The 20,755-nt window shown below is 38.0% G+C and overlaps 1 protein-coding gene across 2 annotated transcripts in view; it reads right to left on the reverse strand.

Annotated features, from left to right (window-relative positions):
• Nucleotides 1-10,455: 10,455 nt before the first annotated feature.
• The window catches only part of LSAMP (limbic system associated membrane protein), an 817,304-nt gene continuing 807,004 nt past the window's right edge, over nucleotides 10,456-20,755 (reverse strand). For both annotated transcript variants that reach the window (XM_021007122.2, XM_021007124.2), the window contains one exon: nucleotides 10,456-19,628. In XM_021007122.2, the coding sequence (XP_020862781.1) occupies nucleotides 19,531-19,628 (98 nt within the window). In that variant the 3' untranslated portion in view covers nucleotides 10,456-19,530. The remainder of the gene's footprint in view (nucleotides 19,629-20,755) is intronic.

Below are 20,755 nucleotides of genomic sequence, written 5' to 3' on the forward strand. Positions count from 1 at the left end.
TACCATGAGGTGAGCTCAGGAAAGGTAAAGGATAAATGGAATAGTATGGTTATACAGAGGCTTTTTATGCATGCAACCTGGCTTACTATTATCCTCCTGCCATGTTTTGATAATAATTATTATTATAATAAATTTTATAGTACTTTAAAGTTTATGAAGCACTTTATATATGCAACTGGTATAAGCATATGTATTGCTCTCTTATTTATTTGAATCATCATTCCTATTTTTATCTTGGACCCTGGAAAGGTGATAAGAATGATTTTAAAAAGGTCAAGTGGTATAAAAAATGTTTCTAAAGATTTTCCTTTCTCCTTACATGCAGGGAGTTCCCCAAAGGGGGAAACAGATCTAAAACAGACCCAAAACTAGGGAACTGGGAGAGATTTCTTGTCAGCTTTTCCATTTGGCACAGGGAATAGAGACGCTGCCATATTTTTTTGCCTTGAAACTGAAAATTTCCAGAAGGGCCATATGGGCTGATGGCTTCTTGCTGCTTTTGCTGCTGCTGCTGTTGCTGCTATGGACTGAACGTGGATTTACGGCAGAAGAGCTAAGACTGAATGGGGAGCTAGAGCAGTCAATCAGGGAATGATGGAGAAATGGAGAGGTAGATCTGGAGAGAGCGGTGAGTCAGGATAACTTCCAAACTTAAGAGTCTGATGATTCTTCTAATGGTTATATGAGAAGGCTGGGAGTCAGATCTAAACCCCTTGCATGCCTCCTGCCTTTATTTTTATCCTTTGCTTTACTGTTTCAGCTTAGTTGCTTGATATGGACCCAAGGTAGCCACTGCTTTTCTTGACCTGTGAGTATAGGAAGTGGGTATGAGATATGATCAGGTGAAAGTTTCATGTTTTTTGGACGAGTGTGCCTTGATTTATTCCCTCCCCTCCCCACTCTTCTTTGTTCAATGAATGTAGGCACCAAAAGTTGTTTGCCCTCATCATATAACTTTCTTAGCTCAACATTGAACTATGGGATGAAGGAGATGACATAGAAAATTCTCTACTATTCATATTTTAGCAATACTTACTATACTATCAACCTCTAGACTAGAATTCAGAATCTGGTTTCTGGGGTGGTTTTTTTTTCTTTGCTTTTGTTTTCATTTTATCCTGGTTATTTGAAGCTTCAGAATAGGTAGCTTGTACATACATCCCAAAGGGGATCTCCTGCACGTGTGTCAGAGAGCCCTTAACAAAACCACTTATATAGTTGGTAGCTGATGTATAGCACCACCAACAATGCAGATTAGATATTACACTGCCCTACTGGTTAAGAAAGTGACATACTATTGTTTTGGTATACCTAAAGAAGAAGGTATCCCCCAAACCAGTGTGCGCTGGTGCTGATGATACTTTGGCATCTCAGAAGTTACACAGAGTAACCGCCAAGTGCACATAAGCCCATCCTTGTGCCATACATATATTATCTCATTGGATTCTCAAAAATGCCTCATGACTATGCTGTCTTTTTTTTTTTTTAGCAGATAAGGAAATAATTTCAGACAAGTTGAGTGAAGCAAGATTTAAATACTTAGGTCTTCCTGCCTGACTTTAAATCCAACACTATGAGTCTTTCTAGCATTTATGTCAGAGGAGGTCTCAGCCATCTGTTCAGTGATCTTGGACTTGTTAAGTGAACACCTTTGTGAGTGAGAATAATGGGGCAACTAGGTGGATAGCACAGTGGGATAGACAGGTGGATAGCTAGGTAGAACGCACAGTTTATAGAATGCCAAATGTGAAGTCAGAAAGACTCATCTTATTGAGATCAAATCTGGCCTCAGACACTTACTAGCTGTGTGATCCTGGGCAGGTCATTTAGCCCTGTTTGCCTCAGTTTCCTCATCTATAAAATGAGCTGGAGAAGGAAATGGCAAGCCACTCTAGTATCTTTGCCAAAAAAAATCCCAAATGAGGTCACAATTGGAGCAATAACACCTTTATGAGTGCTTTTACTTTTTTTCCCTGAAGTAACTTTCCCTGGAAGTAGAAAAAGTAGGTCATCTGGTTGGCAGTGCCAGTGAAGTGTTATGCAGTCTCAAAGTCATTGGTTCACAGAAGAAGGAGTTAATCTCTGGTCCATGACAAGGCAAAGAGACTGATGGAGCACAATGGATTAGTCAGTAGGAAGTTAAGCAGCAGGATAATATCATAGAAAAGTTGTGGTCATGACATTAAGTGGATAGTCAGGGGTGAGGGCTTAAATGTGGGAACCCTCAAGATGCAAGAACAAAGGCAGGCCAAGGGGAGGAGATTTTACTAATGGTTACATGACTACTTCCCTAGCCTAGAAGCAGCTAGATAGAGTGCTGAGACTAGAGTCAGGAAAACCTGAGACAAAATCTAGCCTTAGCTACTTACCAGCTGTGTCACCCTAAGTAAGTCACTTAACCTGTTTGCCTTAGTTTTCTCAGCTGTAAAATGGGGATAACAATAGCACCTGTCTCACAGGGTTATTGTGAGAACGACATGGATTGTATTTGTAAAGCATTTAGCACAGTGCCTGGCATATAGTAATTTCCTTGTAAAATAGTCCTGTTCAGCCCTGCTGCACCAGCTTCTCTTTCTTAAACTCACTGAATCCTGTCTTGTCTCCATGTTTTGACTGCTATCTGTCAGTACCACTTCTCTGAACTATTGGGGTATCAGTTGAGAGGGAATGCAAATTATCTGGGGCCTTAGGTTCAGTTCCTTCTTGTTACTGGTGCCATTGTTTCATTTACTGCTTTTAGTCAGGGGGACAGTGGAAACCTTGCTGAATATGAACTCAGAGAGGATGGGTTCTAATCTTGACTGATTGGCCTTACTATCTAGTGACCTTGGTAAATCACTAACCTTCTGTGGATCTCAGTTTCCTTAATTAAAAATGAGGCTCTTAACCAACAAGCTTTTATTTGCTGTAGTTGTTGGGAATGCCAAACCAATGTATGTAAATACACACACATGGGTATATGAATATATATATATATATATATATATATATATGCATATGAATATATATATATACACACACACATATACATATATATATATATACACATATATACACATACATATATATGGTCAATATATATACACATACATATATATATGGTCAATGTATATGAATAGACAGTTTTCAGAAGAAGACATAAAAGCTATAAATAGCCATATTAAAAATGCTTTATGTCACTAATAATTAAACAAGTGCAAATGAAATAACCCTGAGGTACCACCTCACACCCACCAGATTAGCTAAAATGACAGAAAAGGAAAATGAGAAATGTATATGCATGTGTGTATATGTATATATATAGATATATATTTATACATACACACATATGTATATATATAGTATATATACACAAAATAAATGTATGTGTGCATATACTCTTAAAGTATATACTCTTAAAGTGTTTATAATTTAATGGGGGTAGGGAAGGATGACCCTCTCTAAGAAATTTTACTTATACAAAAATAAATCTGTTTACACATATGTATAGGTACATACTTATATGTGTGTATGTGCATAAATATATAAATGAGTGAAAAAAGCATTTCTTAAGCATTTACTTTATGCAAAATCTTGTGCTAAGAACTGTGGATGCAAGTAGAAAAAAAAAATGATCATCCCTGTTCTCAAGGAGCTCACATTTTTTGAGTTTTTATAATATTTCATTTTTAACTCACTTTTTAAAGCACGGAGAATTTTAATTCTTTATTTATTTTTCTTTCTTTCTTTATTTATTTTTTCAGCTCCAAAATTTCTACCTCTCTCTATTTCTTTCCCCGCCCACTGAGAAGGTAAGAAAGACAAAATCCATTTCAATGTGTATGGTCATGCAAACAAATTTCCACATTAGCCATGTCCTACCCCATAAACCCCCCCCCAAAAAAAAATACAAGTAAAAGAAAGAAGAAGGAAAAATGCTTTAGTCTGCACTCTGAGTCCATCAATTTTCTATCTGGAGGTGGATATCATGTTTCATCATGAGTCCCTTGAAATTGTGGGGAGTCATTGCATTTATCAAAGTTACTAAGTCTTCCAAAGTCAATTATCTTTACAATATTGGTATTGCTGTGTAAATTGCTCTCTTGGTTCTGTTCACTTCACTTTGCACCAGCTTATTCAGATTTTCCCACACTTTTCTGAAACCACCCCCTTTATAATTTCATACAGCACAATGGTATCCCATCAGATTCATATACCATAGCTTGTTCTGCCATTCTCCAACTGATGGGCATTCCCTCAGGTTCCAACTCTTTGCCACCACAAGAAAGAACTGCTACAAATATTTTTGCACATGTGTATCTTTCTCCTCCTTCTTTGGTCTCTTTGGGGTATGGATCTAGTAGCAATACTTCCAGGTCAAAGGATATGCACAATTTAATAGCTGTTTGGGCATAGGTCCAAACTGCTTTACCAGAATGGTTGGACTAGTTCCTAGCTGCATTATTGTATTTATTTTTCCACATCTCCTCCAGCATTTGTCATTTTCCTTTTCATTCATCTTAGCTAATCTGGTGGGTGTGAGGTGTTATCTCAGGGTTATTTTCATTTCCATTTCTTTAATTATTGGTGATTTAGAGCATCTTTCATATGACTGTTGATAACTTTGACTTCTGAAATAGACTATTCACATACTTTGACCATGTATCAGTTGGGGAAGACACGTTATAGAAGCTCACATCCTAATGAAAGAAGTGAACACATAAGAAAGATTTCAGACGCAGGTCAGATGGAAAGTTCCCACGGTCCTTAGGGTGAAGTGGCAGAGCAAATGTTACTGACTCTTCCTTAATGTCATTTCTACTAATAAAATCATGTTAGTTTCTGATGTTGAACCATTTGACAAGAACTTTGGTGACAACAACATTCTTTTCTGGGTCTTCAGTATCTGAGTACCTACAGGAGCAGTTGCCAGGCTGCATCTCCACAGGCATAGCTTCCCAGAATGAGACTGAGGGCAGTGGGCTGGAAGTCTTAATATTCCAAAGGCTTTTGGATTCAGGGTTAGGGCTTTCTCCATCAGGATGGGAGATGATGGTCAAAGGCATGATGGTGGTGGCATGACTTGTGTGGCACCCAGTGCTCTTTATCTCTCTCTCAGGATTCCCTGCTACTTTAGCTAGGCTGGTCTATCTACCCTATCAATAGCATTTACTGCCTGTCCTATTATCCACAGTAGCTGCTTCCCTGGATGATGGTTGCAAAGGTTGGCTGGGAGTTGAACTGGTGATGTGGGTGGAATAGTATTGCTCCCCAGGCTCTTGTGCTCATCTGCCTATTGGTGACATTTGGTTAGCAGTTGTTGCTGCTAATGATAAGGAAGGTGGCTCTTTACCCACAATTATTTTTGCCCTTTGATGGTTATGAGGAGTGGGCTGGAAACAGGTCTGGTTGTTTGGGTGACACATATTCCCAAGGCTTTTAAGGTTGAGGATCCTGAGCTATTCTCATCAGAGGCTGGGGAGGAGAAGAGGGTTAGTGGTCAAAGTCGTGTTGGTGGTTTGACCTGCCTAGCACATGCTGCCTCCTGCTTCACTCTCAGGGTGCCATATTAACTTCAGCTAGTGTGCCTGCTACATGAGTAGAAGTTAATTGACATTTGGTGGGGATAGCTGGCCCTTTCTCCATAGTAGTTATTTCCTCAAATGATGGCTGACAAACTGGAACTAGGTTATGAATGGCTTTAAATGGCAAAAAAAAAAATTAAATTTTTATCCTAGAGGTGACAGGAGCCACTGGAGCGTTTTAAGCAGGGGGTGGCAATGGCATGATCAGAATTATACTTTAAAACAGGAATATTTGATATCTCTGTGGCATGTGGATTAGAAAGGGAAGAGACTGAAGGCAGGGTGACTATTTAAAAAATCCAGGGGTGAGGTGATAAGGGCCTCATCTTAGTTGATGGCCAAATGAATGAAGAGAAGAGGAAGGACACAATAGATTTTATGGAGGCAAATCAACAAGACTTGGCAACTGATTATACTGATGCTTGAAGCAATCATTTTCTCCATAACTTATGACCAGAAAGCTTATTCACTTGCAGAGTCTGGCTAATTAATTAATTTAAACTCATTTCAAAGTCCTTTGAAATAATCTTAAATGGATTGAGTAATAACCAAGCCTTTACTGGGCATTCATCCAGTGGACAGTATAAACATTTGATGATGATTATGTAAATAATGGTTGAATTGTCTTTAATGACCCTCAGCTGATGCTAACAGAATCAGCTCTGCTTTCTGAAAGGGAAAAATGGAACATGTTGTCACAAGGTTAGCCACATCCTCAATTCAAGTCCTTCAGTCTCTCATGACTTGTTTCATTGAGCTCCTAGAATTTAATGGACTTTTCTGGAAAACCAGGGTTTGGACTTTTAAGGGCAAACTGGTTGATTTCAAAATCACTCCATGACTTTCTGTATTTCATACAGAGTAATTTATATGTAAATTTGTATTTGCATTCATATTTCCAGTGATGAATATACTATGCATGAAGTTACCACATGGTACACCAAATCTATAGAAAGGGAAACAAAGGAGGTCATTGTAAAATGTTTGATCGTTACTGATATGGCACAATGGAATTCAATTCGTGGGACTTGGGTGGGAGGGAGGAATCCTCATTGAGCCAGGAGATCCTCTTATCATTTATAGTAGTCTTTGCCACAAATTACACTGCATCCTGGGCCATCTCCAGTTGTCCAGATCTACATCTGACCACTGGACCCAGATGGCTATGGAGGAGAAAGTGAGGCTGGTGACTTTGCACAGCCCTCCTTCACTCAAATCCAATTTAATTGCAAGTCATGTCATCCTCTTCCTGATGTCCTGTTCCTCTTTGAGAACTAAGGACAAACCACACAACCCATAACTTTTTATAGTATCTTCATTTTAGTAGAGGTGAGATTTCGTATGTTGGGATTCAGTCTACTATATTTCAGTTAAATTCATCCATTTTTGCTTAGGCATCTAGGATAACAAGCCAAAATACCAGTATACAAATAGTCCTCTTTGCCTAACCTTGAATGCTGACTAAGGGCAGACCTAGTAAAGCTATTCTGTATATCCTCTTTGGCCCCATCCTAAAGCTGATTCTGTCAGTGCTATTAGATTCACTAGAACAGACTTGCCATGGATCCAGGAATCTAGCACCTGTTTGTAGCAATCCTGAAAAAAAGCACCAGGCTCTCTCCTACTCTGTTTCTATCTATTGCCTACAGGCAGCCTCAGTGAGACCCTTGGATTGGTGCTTGTTATAGGCTGGCCCCATTATATTGTGACAAAGTAGTATAGCTCTAGGTGACAGGAGTCCACTAATAAATGCTGTCAAGCTTAATTATTCAATAAACTCTGGGTCTGCTTATAGACCCTATACTTCCTTCTCAATGTCTCACCTAACAATTTATTTTCCTGTGTAGAAAATACTAGGGCCTTAGAAACTATATAGTCCAAATATAATATCTGTCCAGGCTTGTGATTAGTAGGATTTGGTAAGAATTCAATCATAGTGACAGGAAACAGGATGAGGACACCTGACTCCATGAATAACCCTAATGTTAAGGAGGCCTAATGGAAGTTTGTCCTAGGGCACACCTTAAATTTTCAAGGGACTACTCATTGAAGAGAAGAAATAAATCTTGAAATTATCTTGGGGATCCATACCCCAACTCATGGGCACCAACTCACATTCCTTCAGCTTGCATACAGTTAAAGCATTAATTACTTTTTCTATCTAATTCACACCACAAATCATTCCAAACCTGACTTTTACACTTGGTCCACACTCCAGTTTCACTATCCATTACCATTATACTCTTCATTCACTCCCATTCCACTCCTACTCAGTCACATACAGAAGACAGGGATTGTTTCCAATGATACCTATTTGACCAATTAGCATCAGGAGAATATTGTTAAATTCTCTTATAGCCTAGGGAAAAATTAAATACTACAGAAAATTATGTGCCCTCTTCTCACTCACATGGCACTCAACTGTCACTTCTTCAAAGTCTGTCACTGTGTCACTTTCCTCACATTCTTGTGCTTGTATTCTCTTGTTTGTCTTCCTCTGAAAGTCTTGTGTGCTGGGTTGTTTTGTGGCCTGCTTGAGGTCTTGGGTGCAGATTAACAATAATTAATCACACTCATTTGTATAGTGCAATAACCCTATGAGATAGTGAGGAAATGAGGACCCAGAGGGTGTGAGTTTAAGGTTACAAAGCCAAAAAACCTCAGAGTAAGAATTTAATCCAAAGCATAAATGCCTCCAATTTCACAGCTTTACACACTATACCATGTAACTTCTTATATATCACGCACTCACTCTAAGGTGTAGGAAGTGATTACTCTCGTCACAACTGTGTTCTGACAGCACCTTTCAGTAATTTTACTTTGATGTTCAGCTACGCAGCCAGCAACGTAGTGCGTATATTTCTATATGAGTACCTACATGGGATACTATAAAAGGCCTGGGACCCAAAGATCAATAAGACTTATTATTAAACAATACCTCCCAACAGCATGGTTTGTCAGTCAAGAAAGTTAATCTCTTAAGTGAGTAAGCATAGCATATAGGTTTAGGAAGGTGACAGTCTCACTGTCATCTGCCCTGGCCATGTCTATATTCTTGTGTTTACTTCTGAACCTATTTTAGAAAGGTAATTGATAAACGGGAGAGAATATAGAGGGAAGCAACAAGGATGGTTAAAGACTTAAAGATCAGGCTTTTTGAGGGTCCATTGAAGGTTAGGGATAGTTAACCTGGAGAAGAGATGACGTGGTCTTGGGAGTGGGATGTTAGCTGTTTTCAAATATTTGGAAGGCCATTATAAGAAAAAGGGTTTATATATATGTATACATATTTTTTTTTTGCTTGGACCAGAGTCTAGGTCAGGGGTGGGGGAACCTGCAGCCTTGAGGCCACATGTGGCCCTCTAGCTCCTCAAGTGTGGCCCTTTAACTGAATCCAAACTTCACAGAACAAATCCCCTTCATAAAAGGATTTGTTCCACAATTCTTGGACTCAATCAAAAGGCTGCACCCAATGACCTAGAAGGCCACATGTGGCTTTAAGGCTGCAGGTTTCCCACACCTAGTCTAGGTACAATGGGGGAAACTTATAAATTTAGGTTTTATCTAAGGAAATTAACCCTTGGAAAGTGGTAAATTCCTCATTACTAGAGGTCATTGAGCAAAGGCAGAATGACCACATGTTGGGTGGTCAAGTTATACAGGATATTCCTATTGATAGCTTCTTTGGACTTGAAGAGATCTGAGGAACCTCCTAACTCTGGGATTCTCTGAATCCTTCTCTATCCTTTTGTCCATATTTGTGTCAAGGGTCATAAAACACTGACAGTCAGAAGCCATGTGATAGACTCAAGTGACTTGGGAAGGTTCGATCAAGGATGTCTATTATTTTTCACTAGGGTCCAAAGCAGATCACCTCGGGGTTTTCCAGGCCACAACTGATTCCTCTGATCCCTCTAAATCAGACCCTACTTTGTTGATATGCAGCTGAATTTTGGATCATGTTGTGCTTAATTGTATTTCCCCAGCAATCCCCTTTACGACACATTTTCTTTTATTTCATGTCTTTTGCTCTTAAAACAGAGGTTCCTGAGATATGAAAGATTTTTTGAAAATACCTTTAACTAATATTATTTCTTAGCAAAGGTGAGTGGAAGCCTTTCTGGAGAAGTTACTGAGTGCCTTGCCATCAGACAAGTATGCCTAGACCTTTTGAACTATAGAAACCATTGGAAAAATTACCTATTTTCTGAAAAATCTCCAGAAAAAGACACTCTAAAACCTGACCTTAGAGGACAGAACCAGGAATTTGTAGAGACATATTTAGGTTGGATATCAAGGAGAGAAAGCAAATAAAAAGCCTCTCTAAAAATGAGAGCTGCCCCAAGAAAGAATGAGCTGCCTAGAGAGCAGGTGAATTCCTTCTCTTTGGAAGTCTTCAGGCAGAGTCTGCATGGCTGCTTGTTGTATGTGTAATTGCGGGGATTACTTTTGCCCATAGGTTGAACTAGATGGCTGATAAGGTGCCTTCCAACTCTCTGATTCTGTGAATTTGCCATGACATCATTGCCAGAGTCCCACTCCTAGTAACCAGGAAGTCTTTCCAAACATTTAACAAATCTGTAAAATGGAAATTTGTTTCCATTTTCATTGCCCCAGTATTATTGAAGATATTCCTTACAACCATTTTGAAACATGACTTAGCAGCCAAGAATACTTGTTTTCTAAGTTCTCCCTCAACCTTCCTTTCAGTATATGTGAACATTGTGAGAAAATCAACAGGTTGACTCTTCAGCAAATATCCCAAGCATAGACAGCTAGGCCTGGGTCATGTGCTTTGCCCGCAACAATTCTGTTTTACCATTGGCTTGGCTTCTTAAGTAACACATCAGATTTACCCAGAACTAATCCAGTAGACCACAATAAGACCAACTTAGGGCAATAAAGACACATCTCCTTTTCACGTTTATTTCATTTTGTTTTAAGATCACAGAAGAGCAGAGCATTCATACGTGTAAAGTAACAGAAGAGAGAAACAGAATTTAAATACATTGAAAAAGAAAAAGAAAAAAGCTTGTTTTAATTTTAATTTTTTTACACACATTGCGCTTTTGTTTTTCTCCATAGAGCTAATATATGGGAGAAAAAATGCCCACCAAATTAATTTTTTTTTAAAAAAGAAGAAATTTCAAACAATAAGAGTCCCAAAGCAAAAAATGATCATGTGTTTGTATTGTCAAGGGAAGTTCAGTTCATGGCTACAGGGTTGAAAAAAAGGAATATATATATATATGTATATATATATTTATATGTATATAACACTGTTAATAAGAATTCTAACCAATAGCAGGATTTGTAAACCCTTCCATAGAGCAATGGGAAGGGGGAGGGGGAGCAAAGGAGGCTTTATTTGAGCACTCCATTCTCCACATCATCTCCTCCCTGTTGAAACCCCCCAGTAAACACTTAGGGAATGAAACTTGGCAACAATTCACCAGACTCAGCCTTATACATTCTCTGGTGAAGGGTAAAGACTCATTGGTGGTGGAATCAGGAATGGCCCCAGCAAACTTGTATTGGGTGGTCTGAACTATGAAGCTAGTAGTTAGAAGTACTTCCTTCATTTTCTAGATGTAGATTAGAACCTTTCTGCTTGTGTCCATCTGTAGATGGATAAAGGTTGAGGATAGAGAAATGACCAGAATGGGAAGAACATCTGAAATAATCACAGAGAAGGAAAGTATTTCTAGTTTGACTGGTAGTTCTCTCATTTACAAAATGACTTTATAAATGTTCTAAGGACTTGGCTTATCTATATCTATATAAAGTGATATTGACATATAGAAAGATATAGATACAGACCACTATTCAGCATATAGGTAACTAAGATTCCATTGGCTATTTCTGGCAATGCATAGGAAGACAAGCTAGGGAAAGGCTAAGCTTGGTCTCTTGAGATGCTGTGGGACATTAACTCTTGGGTCAATATAGTAACAATATGCTCAGCTCCCTAAAGGACACAGGCAGGGAATTGGATGCAATATCTGATTTTACCAAGATACTAAGAAACCTTTCTCTCTACACCTAGAAACCTATCTTCCCTTTGCACTTTCCATAACATCCTATTTAAAACCAAAGAACTTGACTTTTTACATCTGATTTTGGCCATTCTTAGATTCCCCCAAAGATATCATATCACAATCTCATTGTCACTACCATCATCTCTAGAGTCTACTCAATGATTTTTCTTGACATCCTAATCCTTTGCCTGAAGCCTTGAAATAATATCTGCGCAGTCTTGCTAGACACTTTTTGAAATCGTTTACAAGTGTGGGCCAAAAGGATATTTCTTTTTTTTTCCTCCTTTCACTTGACTGTTTTTTAGGGCTTGGAGTCCCTAATATCTTGGAATAGGTTGTAGGAAGCTTGAGCCATACAGGGCAAAGTGTTGGACAAGAATATTCTAGTAAATGTTCTCTCTCTCTCTCTCTCTCTCTCTCTCTCTCTCTCTCTCTCTCTCTCTCTCTTTTTTAATAGTATAGATCAACTGTACCTGTTTGGGACTGCTATTTTAAACATCATTTCTTACAAGATATCTAATCAATTTTTAGGATGAGATCTAGGATCAGATTTTCTAGATCTTTAATGGGGAACTTGAACTTCCTCAACTTAGAAAGAAACACTTGTTTACTTTTTAAATTTGAGGACTTGTTTACTTAAAATACATGGAATACTGAAGCCATATGGCTATCATTCAAGGGATGGTATAAGATGGGGGAAACAGATTAGGTTCTTTTCCTTTTATGCTAGGTTAATAAAATAGTGTAATAGCTAGATTTGAAACATTTAAAAATATACAACAGCCAAAACATATCAGTGCCCTTAGTTAAATATCCCAGATAAATCACATTCCCAGCATGCTAACAAATGATATGGCCAGATATGACCAGATGATCAAATCATAACATAAGAAAATTCCTGTTAGAAGTTTTAGCCCTCAATACTACTATTTTGGGGGGAGTGTGTCAATAAAGGATATGGGAAGACCAGATGAAAAAGGAAAAAATGTTATCTAAAGTAGTCAAACACAGTGAGCACCCAGTTTATAATCATGTAATCACAAATATTATAACCTTCGAGATTATTTAATCTAACTACCTCATTTTGCAGATAGGGAAACTGAAACCCACAGAAGTGAAATAATTTGGCCAAGATCACAGTGACAATGGAACTAGGACAACTCTGGGGTATCATACGAATTTGACAGTTCTTTTTACACAGTAGCCTTAATAATAAGTCTAGACTATTTTTTAGGTTTTGCCTTTGATGTTTTTTTGCGTGGGCCAATTATCTAGTTTGTCAATATTTTTATCTGCTTCATCAAACTAATTAGGCACTTTGTGCAAGCCCAGGATGTCAAAATCAATATGAAAGGGAGTATCTAGGTTCTAGGGCAAGGATTCAGAAATGGAATTTGAGAACACAATGGTGAGAACAGTCTACTAAGTCAACTGAAAATTGCTAGTTCTCCAGATTAAAGAATAAGATCTTTTCCAAGGATTCTATTTTATTTCTTGCAACCAGAAGATAGACTTTTTTTTGTGGAGGATCAGCCTTTCTCTTTATTATTTCTTTGAAACTTAAAAGAATTGCAGTCTCTCCTTTTCCCCTATTAGAACAATTCCTAGGATTTGTTGAGTAAATGGATGGAAACAGAAGCAACTTTCTACTCATCAAGTTGTAAGATCTTTCCAAGAGTCCATTTAACCAAAATGTTTAGGACACTGAAGCAAGAAGTCAATAAGAATGGGAAATTTGGAAATAGACACAGCAGAAACCCAGAAGGGACAACTCTAAGGCTCTTCCTCGATCTTTCTTCTTTCCAAGGGAAGCCAGAAAGGCAATGATATTATCTGCTACGATGAGAATAGCTGAAAGTGTTTGCGATTCCTCGCCAGAACGTATAGACTGAGAGAATGTTAGAGCTAGAAGAGTACTTAGAAATCACCTAGTTCAACCTACTCATTTTGCAGATGAGTACAGACAGGGAAGATGACATGGCTGAGGTCATAATAATAGTGGCAAAGCCTGGGCCAATGCTCTTTCTATGACACTATTCTTCCTCCTAAGGGTGGCCCCTACACTTGGAAGTTAAGTATTATGATGCTTGTGCTGTATCTAGGAGGTCTCTTTGAAAAAAAAAAAAACAGTGGGATTAAGTACTGTGTGAATAAAGCAAAGCTTTCTCCTACTGAGGGAATTTAATCCATTGAGAGATTTAGTCTTTCCTATGTTTTTTCTCTGACCACTTCAAATGGTTTGGTCCTGTTTAGCACTGACGTTCCTTGTAGACTTAAAGGTTTACCTGGACCTGTGTGTGGTGGGGGAAAAAAATGAAGTTTACATAGTTTACTTTATGTACATAAACTAGTGATTTACTTTGATTTACACATGATTGGGGACTAATTTATTAATCAGCATACCGTATGTAAATGTGGAAGAAGGAAATCAAGAGTTTAAAGCATTTTTCCTACTACATACATAAACATTTCTGTTAATGTAAATGTTAACATTGGTTGACTTTCCAAGAAAGAATTTATGTATATTACTGGGTAAAACAAATGTACCCTTAATCTTCAATGTCTAGCATTTGCAAGCCTAATCTTTATACAAACTGGAGTTTAGTTGGCAGCTATACCAGTAACCTAGAAAGAACTATAAACCTCATTTTGTACACACTGACATTATAATACCATGATATAGAATTTGCAACTGAGGAAATTATATCCTTATGTCCTTGATCTTTTGAAAATAGTTTGAAATCTCTAAGACAATAAGAGGCCATATTAAACTGAATTTGGGTTGCTATGGAAATATGTATAAGGAAATTGATTTACATCATCCAAGCATAAGACTCTATAATCTTATAATGTCACAAGTGGGTATTTTAACACCTGATTATATCTACACACTTCTGAAATTGGTGGCCCACTGGGAATCAACATCAAATCCAAGCTCGAAAAGCCATGGGAGCTGAAGAGAGGAATTAGGTCATGGTTATCCTCAGTGAAAGTGATCCAAATGCAAGAATTTTTAGTAGACTGGCCACTAGAAAGACTCCCGGAACTGGAATCCCTACCTCCAGAGTAATTAATTAACAAGCAAATGAGAGTAGCTCTAGTATCAGAAGCAATTCCATGTAATAAATCCAGTTTATTTGTGCAAAGACTGCCTGGCTTGGTAGATGATAGTGAGACCATGAACTCATGACAATAAGCTGATTTTGGTTGTAATTTAGGAAATCTCACCTTGCTTTCTTGGAATTTTTAAAATTCTTTCTGGACAGACACATGCCTTAGTTACAAGAAGGAAAAATCACAATGATCTATGAGAAAAAGAGCAAGACAAGCAACTAGGAAGGAGGAAATGATACTATTATCTGAAGTTACAAGACCTCAGATTACTCTCATTCCTCAGAAAGCACCCCAGGCCAAGATCATTACTGCTCTTGTTAACTAAAAGTTAAAGGAAGTATCTTTGGGAAGTGAAGACTCAGTTTTATGGATGGTTGAGTTTCATTTTGTATACAAAGGGCACTTCTCTTGACATGAAGTATATTAGCCAGTCAGATTAATTGATGAATTTCACTCCCTTCAGCATATTATTTCCATCCAGTTGGTTCTTTCCCACATACTGTTTCACACTTCAGTTGCTAATGGACTTGATTCCTTGACAAACAGCCAAGTGATGAGCCAAATAGTAAGTGGGTCCTTGCTAAGATTCCTTTTTCCTAGATGCCTATTTCCTGGCTCCTCTACTTTGCTGACAAATCCTCAAATTCTCTTCTCCAGGCTTAACACTTCTATTGAATCTCTAATCTGCTTCTTTCTATGTGCAAGCAACAAAAGAGCCGGAAAAGATCTTGTTGAAGAAGGGGGAAGGAGAAGGAGAAAGTGTGAAACTCTTTTACTTTATACTTCATATGTGGACAAGAAAAATCACAATCAGGAAGAAAATCTATGAGAGCAGATCCTTCCAGAAAACAGAAATTTATTGTTAGAATCTGTATCAGGCACTGAAAATATGTGTCTGTCATTCTATTTGGAGGCATGCTACCATAAGCATGACAATTCCAACTTACATCTAAATGGATTATTGACTAGGACTATTCTCTTGGGCAGGGATAGGGTGAGGGGTATTTTTTTTTTGAGTGAATGGATAACTTTTCAGTTTATTCTTTCTATTGGGGCGTCAAATGTGGAGTGATTTCTGATTTTCTGATAAATGTGTTAAGATTTCTGTCTTCAAAGATTTTAAACATATAGGCAAGAGATTTCTAACCTAATCTGACTCACTTTGTAGAAAGGACAAAACAAAAGTCCTGATTTATCATCAGATTGATGCTGATCAGGAACTGAGATTTTGGTTAAACTAGGTTTCTTCTCAGATTAGGTCAATCATTTGATCATATCAGCAAGTACCTACCAACTCTTGCCAATGGCCATATTCTATTTCTGCCTCATGCCCACTCCTTTTTTTGTGATTAAAGTGTAAGGATTTTTTTTAAGTATACTGACACAAGGTAAAAGGCAATGGGGTAGAGCATTTGTAATGATGGCTATTTGGTACCCCATTTTCCATTCTGTGTTTTAGAGCTGAGGGAACAAAGTCTGCAGGCCCCAGAAAAAGGCTAGTGAAAGAGCACCTAAAATTTTAAAGGGTGTTAAGCTAGCAATTCACCCAAATAAAAAAAAAAAGATTTGTTGTCTTATACTGTAATGTATTACATTATATTGTCTTATGCTGTAATGTATTACATTATATTGCAATGCATTATATTGTATTGTATTGTGAACTATATAGCATCATGTCATCTCATCTCAGTTATTATTGACCAAAACTTCTCCAGGACTATGAGGACCTAGAGCAAAGCCAATTCACTGTTTGCCAGTCTAAATTTCCAAACATTCCTAACCACGAATGGCTAAAGTTCAGCACGGTGAATAACAATTCCCTGAAGGAAGTTAGCAGCCAAGATTTTTCTTTTCTTCTGTAAAAAGAAACAAGTTGCATGAATCTTCCTCAACATCATGACCTTACACTAGGTAAACTATGGGTGACAACTCTTGTTAAGTAATTCAGTCCAATTGCCCATAACTCAGGACTCATTGATTTCTACTCCATTCTCAAAGAATTAATCTGTTACTTTCTCACTCTCTTGATTTTAAAGTACTCAGAAGTTTTGACTCTTAAACAAACACTAATGCTTGGGATGTAAGAGATGAGCCACCTAGTTAGTTGTCTCTGTTTCTCTGACCAAATTCCTAGATCCAAAAGAAATATTTAGGAGGGACAGCTAATGAAAGGCTCATCACGGTGAGGATTGCTTGCCTGAGCAGACACTGTAAAACAACATGCTATAATTCAAAGAGATTTCTTTGCATCTACACAGAAGAAATGCCCTTTTTTTTTTTAAAGTTTCTATCTATAAAATCTATCAAGAGGAGAAATTCCTAGCATGGCTTTTCTCTCTAGTGTGTAATGGATTACAGTGTGAGACTTCCTTCAATCAAAAAGGATGAAAAGTTCTTTTCTTAAAAACCGTTTTTCCTCTTCTAATTGCTAATGGAGATAATACATTTGGTCCCACTCTCATCCAATCAGAATTTATTTAAAGGATACCAGTCTGTTCTCTTGAACTATTCAGGAACTCAAGCAATTTCAAGCTTTTTTCAATACATTTTTACTGACTTGCTTTCTATAGATATTATTGTCAAGGAACCATTGTTCGTCTTGGTTCTTTCCTAATCATTACAACTTTATTAGTAGTACTACGGCCATTTCTGCCCAGAGGCATAATTCAGATCTCCCAACCTCTTTTTTTTTTTTAAAGAAAATAGTTCAAATTTCTATTTGTCTTCTATGCTAAGGGTACATTCCCAACTTGTCTTCCTTCAGTCTTCTGTGGGAAACATGAGATTAAATCTTTAGACTTTGAGGAAGATCATGTCCCACAGCATCCATCACAGAAAACACAAGCTAGCAGGCAAGATCACTAGTAACTCAATGTCATGGAGCCCACTAAAAAATTAATCATCAGGCTACTAAGAATTGATGGGGCTGCCAAAAGCACCAAAAGAATCAAAGAGAAATTAGGCAATTGAATTCTGTGTATAGTTAAATTCAACCAGTCACCAGATAAAGACTTTGTGGAGGCATGTGGAAGGAAATTTTTTTTGTTTTTCTTTTTATCTTATGCTTCATACAGGGGCTCCAACATATGCATTTGGAATATGGGTCATGGGGTTTCAGTATTTACAAGTTCCTTGATTACTTTGCAGCTGCCAAAGATTCCTGCTCCACTTGATCACTCTTTATTTGATCCAAATTATGAAACAATCATTATCCACATGTTTAATCCAAGGGAATTGGTCAGGAGTGGCTGGGTGGGGAATCTGTAATGTTATTTGACCAATAGGGAGGGGCAAAAGGAGGGAAGTTTAGGTGATCATAGGGCTTATCATTCCTATAATTATGAATTAGCACTTGGTGACTTCCCTGCTTCTCCATATATTCTGTACACACCATACCCACTACAGAGGGAGGACAGGGCACAGCCAGCCCAATGTCACTAAATGTTTGAATTTTCTCAGCCCTATGAAGCAAGAGCTAAGTCAGAATTCTTCCCCTCCTAGGGTAGCTCAGCCTATGTTACTGATTAACTCTTCCCTATCTGTCACCCCATCAGTAGTAGGCACTTTCAGTAACAGTGATATTCTGGGTTCTGATGATGGGTATAAAAGGAAGTTTAGAGCCCTGCCCCGGAGGGAACCCAGCTTCACTTCCTGTTTGAATGCACACTGATGTCATGTGACAGCCACTAATCTAATGCCTTTTGGTTAGATTTGGGATGGGGGTGGAGGAGTGGAGTGGAGAAAGGTGTTGCAAGGTGGGCTCTTCCATGCTATCTTAACAAGTGAAATTCAAGGCAAACTCCAGTTAGGCTGCCACTGGAGCGTCAGACACAAGGATCTACCACCTTCTCCACCATCTTTCTGAGCAACATGTCAAAACCGCATTTCACAATTACAATGCAGGACAATTATCCACAGCACGATGAGTCTATGTACATATGGACCATTCCCTTGGCATGCTTTAGAGAGAGAGACACACGCACACACATATACATCCACATGAGAGAGAGACCTGAGCACGCTCACACACAAAGTGAAGAAAATCAAAATTAAAATGTCATTTCCTAGCATCAGCGGCATGACTTGAGCTCAAGGTGGTGGTAGCAGGGAAGGAAGAGGAAAATAAGGAAGATAAAGGGGATAATACCAAGGATTATAGAAGAGGGGAGAGGGAGAATGGATGATTTAGGAAAAAGGAATAAAGTTAAGAGAGAGAGGGTGGGGCATGCCAATGAGAGGCTATTCACAAGACACCAGGATGGATTATTTTGATAGTCTGAATTGGCTGAGTCAGTTCAAAATGACCAACTGGAAAAAAAAAAAACCTTATATAAACACCAAAAGTAAGACGACTTTCCACAGATGAAAAAGGATGAAGAAAGGAAGAAAAAAGGGAGAAAACAATTATCCAGCATTCCTTTTCTTTTTCTTTCCTTTTCCTTTTCTTTCCTCTCTTTCATATCTAAAGAACATCTGAATGTCCTCAGCATGATGTGGTCTTTACACAGCAACCAACTGTTCATACACACACACACACACACACACACACACACACACACACACACACACACACACACATACATGCACAGTGGCATTTTTCCACCAAGTTGTTTTCAAATTTTTACTTAATGAATTTAACTTTTGAAAATGTTGTAGATACTTTGTTGTCATATTTTTCACCTTCACTTCTGAACACACAAAGTTGTAAAAGAAACAGTCCTCCCCCCTTGCTCTCTCTCTCTTTCTCTCTCTCTCTCTGTCTCCTGTATGACGCATTTTTGTGTGTTGGGTTTTGTTTGTAAATTTTTATTCTATTAACATTTGCTGAGTAGGCAGAACAGGGATGCTGCCAGCAACCACAGTGGTACGGCCAGGCTGATTGATCCATTTATTCCTCTCACTGACCCAGGTCCTGCAGGGCAAGAAAAAGGGGAAAAAAAAGAAAGAAAAAGAAAGAAAATATTAGAATCAGTAGAGATTTCCTTTTATTAAAGCTACCTTTCAAATATATTTTAGCATTAGATTCAGCAGCTATATTAGGCACTGGTGCCTAAAAGCTAGTGTCCTTATGTCATAGGACATCTAACAGAAACCAAGGGGCAAAGAATAGCCGCAATGCCCCTGGATGTCAATGCACTCATGATAATGCCCTAAGTTGGTGGTCTCCTTCAAGTTCCACATGGTACAATATCACCCTGTCTAAACATCCTCCTTTGCTACAGGACTTCAGATGCCAGTCTTCATTATAATTCCATACAATGATGAGTGTCCACCAGCAGCCAGACAAGGGCTCCTCTGGGGCCAATTCATCACAGCATTTCAATCAATAAAACATGGAACCAATCAGTGAATCCCTTGCCTCCCAAGGGAGGAACAGTAATTACTCATTTGTTAATGAGGATAGAGAATTATTTCAAAGGAATATTTATATTCAAATGGTAGCATACCAGAAAAGTAAAAAGGAAGGTAAAGAAACATAGAATGTTAGAGGAGAAAAAAGAATTATATCTCAATCTAGTCTAAATGTCTCATTTTACAGATGAGGAAAATGAGACTCAATGAAGTAAAGCAGCTTGAATATTGTTATATATGAGTTCAGCCAAGAACCTAGATCTCAATTCCCTTTTCAGTATTTTTGCCATTGTACTACACCTGTGTGTATGTCTCTCTTTTTCTTTCTCTTGTCTTTTTTCCTGTATCTTTGTTGATCTCTTCTTTTGCCCCCTCCTCCCAATCCTCTCCCTATCTCCTTGAAGAAGTACAGAGAACTTCATAGTGTCAAAGGACTGAACAATGGACATAATATTGTCCTGATAATCAAAAAAGGTGGAAGAAGGCAGATTATGTAACATACTGTCCTGTACTGTACTCTACTATGTTATGCTATAGTATACTATTCTATACACTAGTTAGGTTGATTTGAATTATTAGGAACATTTTAGAATATACTGTTATATATTATATCTATATATTTTGGAGGAGATGATGACTAGGACATGAAACAGAATGTTGGAAAGGGGAAAGAGGATGACTAGAAGA

Source organism: Phascolarctos cinereus, unplaced genomic scaffold (assembly GCF_003287225.1).
Source record: "Phascolarctos cinereus isolate Bilbo 61053 unplaced genomic scaffold, phaCin_HiC Scaffold_726;HRSCAF=1367, whole genome shotgun sequence".
NCBI lineage: Eukaryota > Metazoa > Chordata > Mammalia > Diprotodontia > Phascolarctidae > Phascolarctos > Phascolarctos cinereus.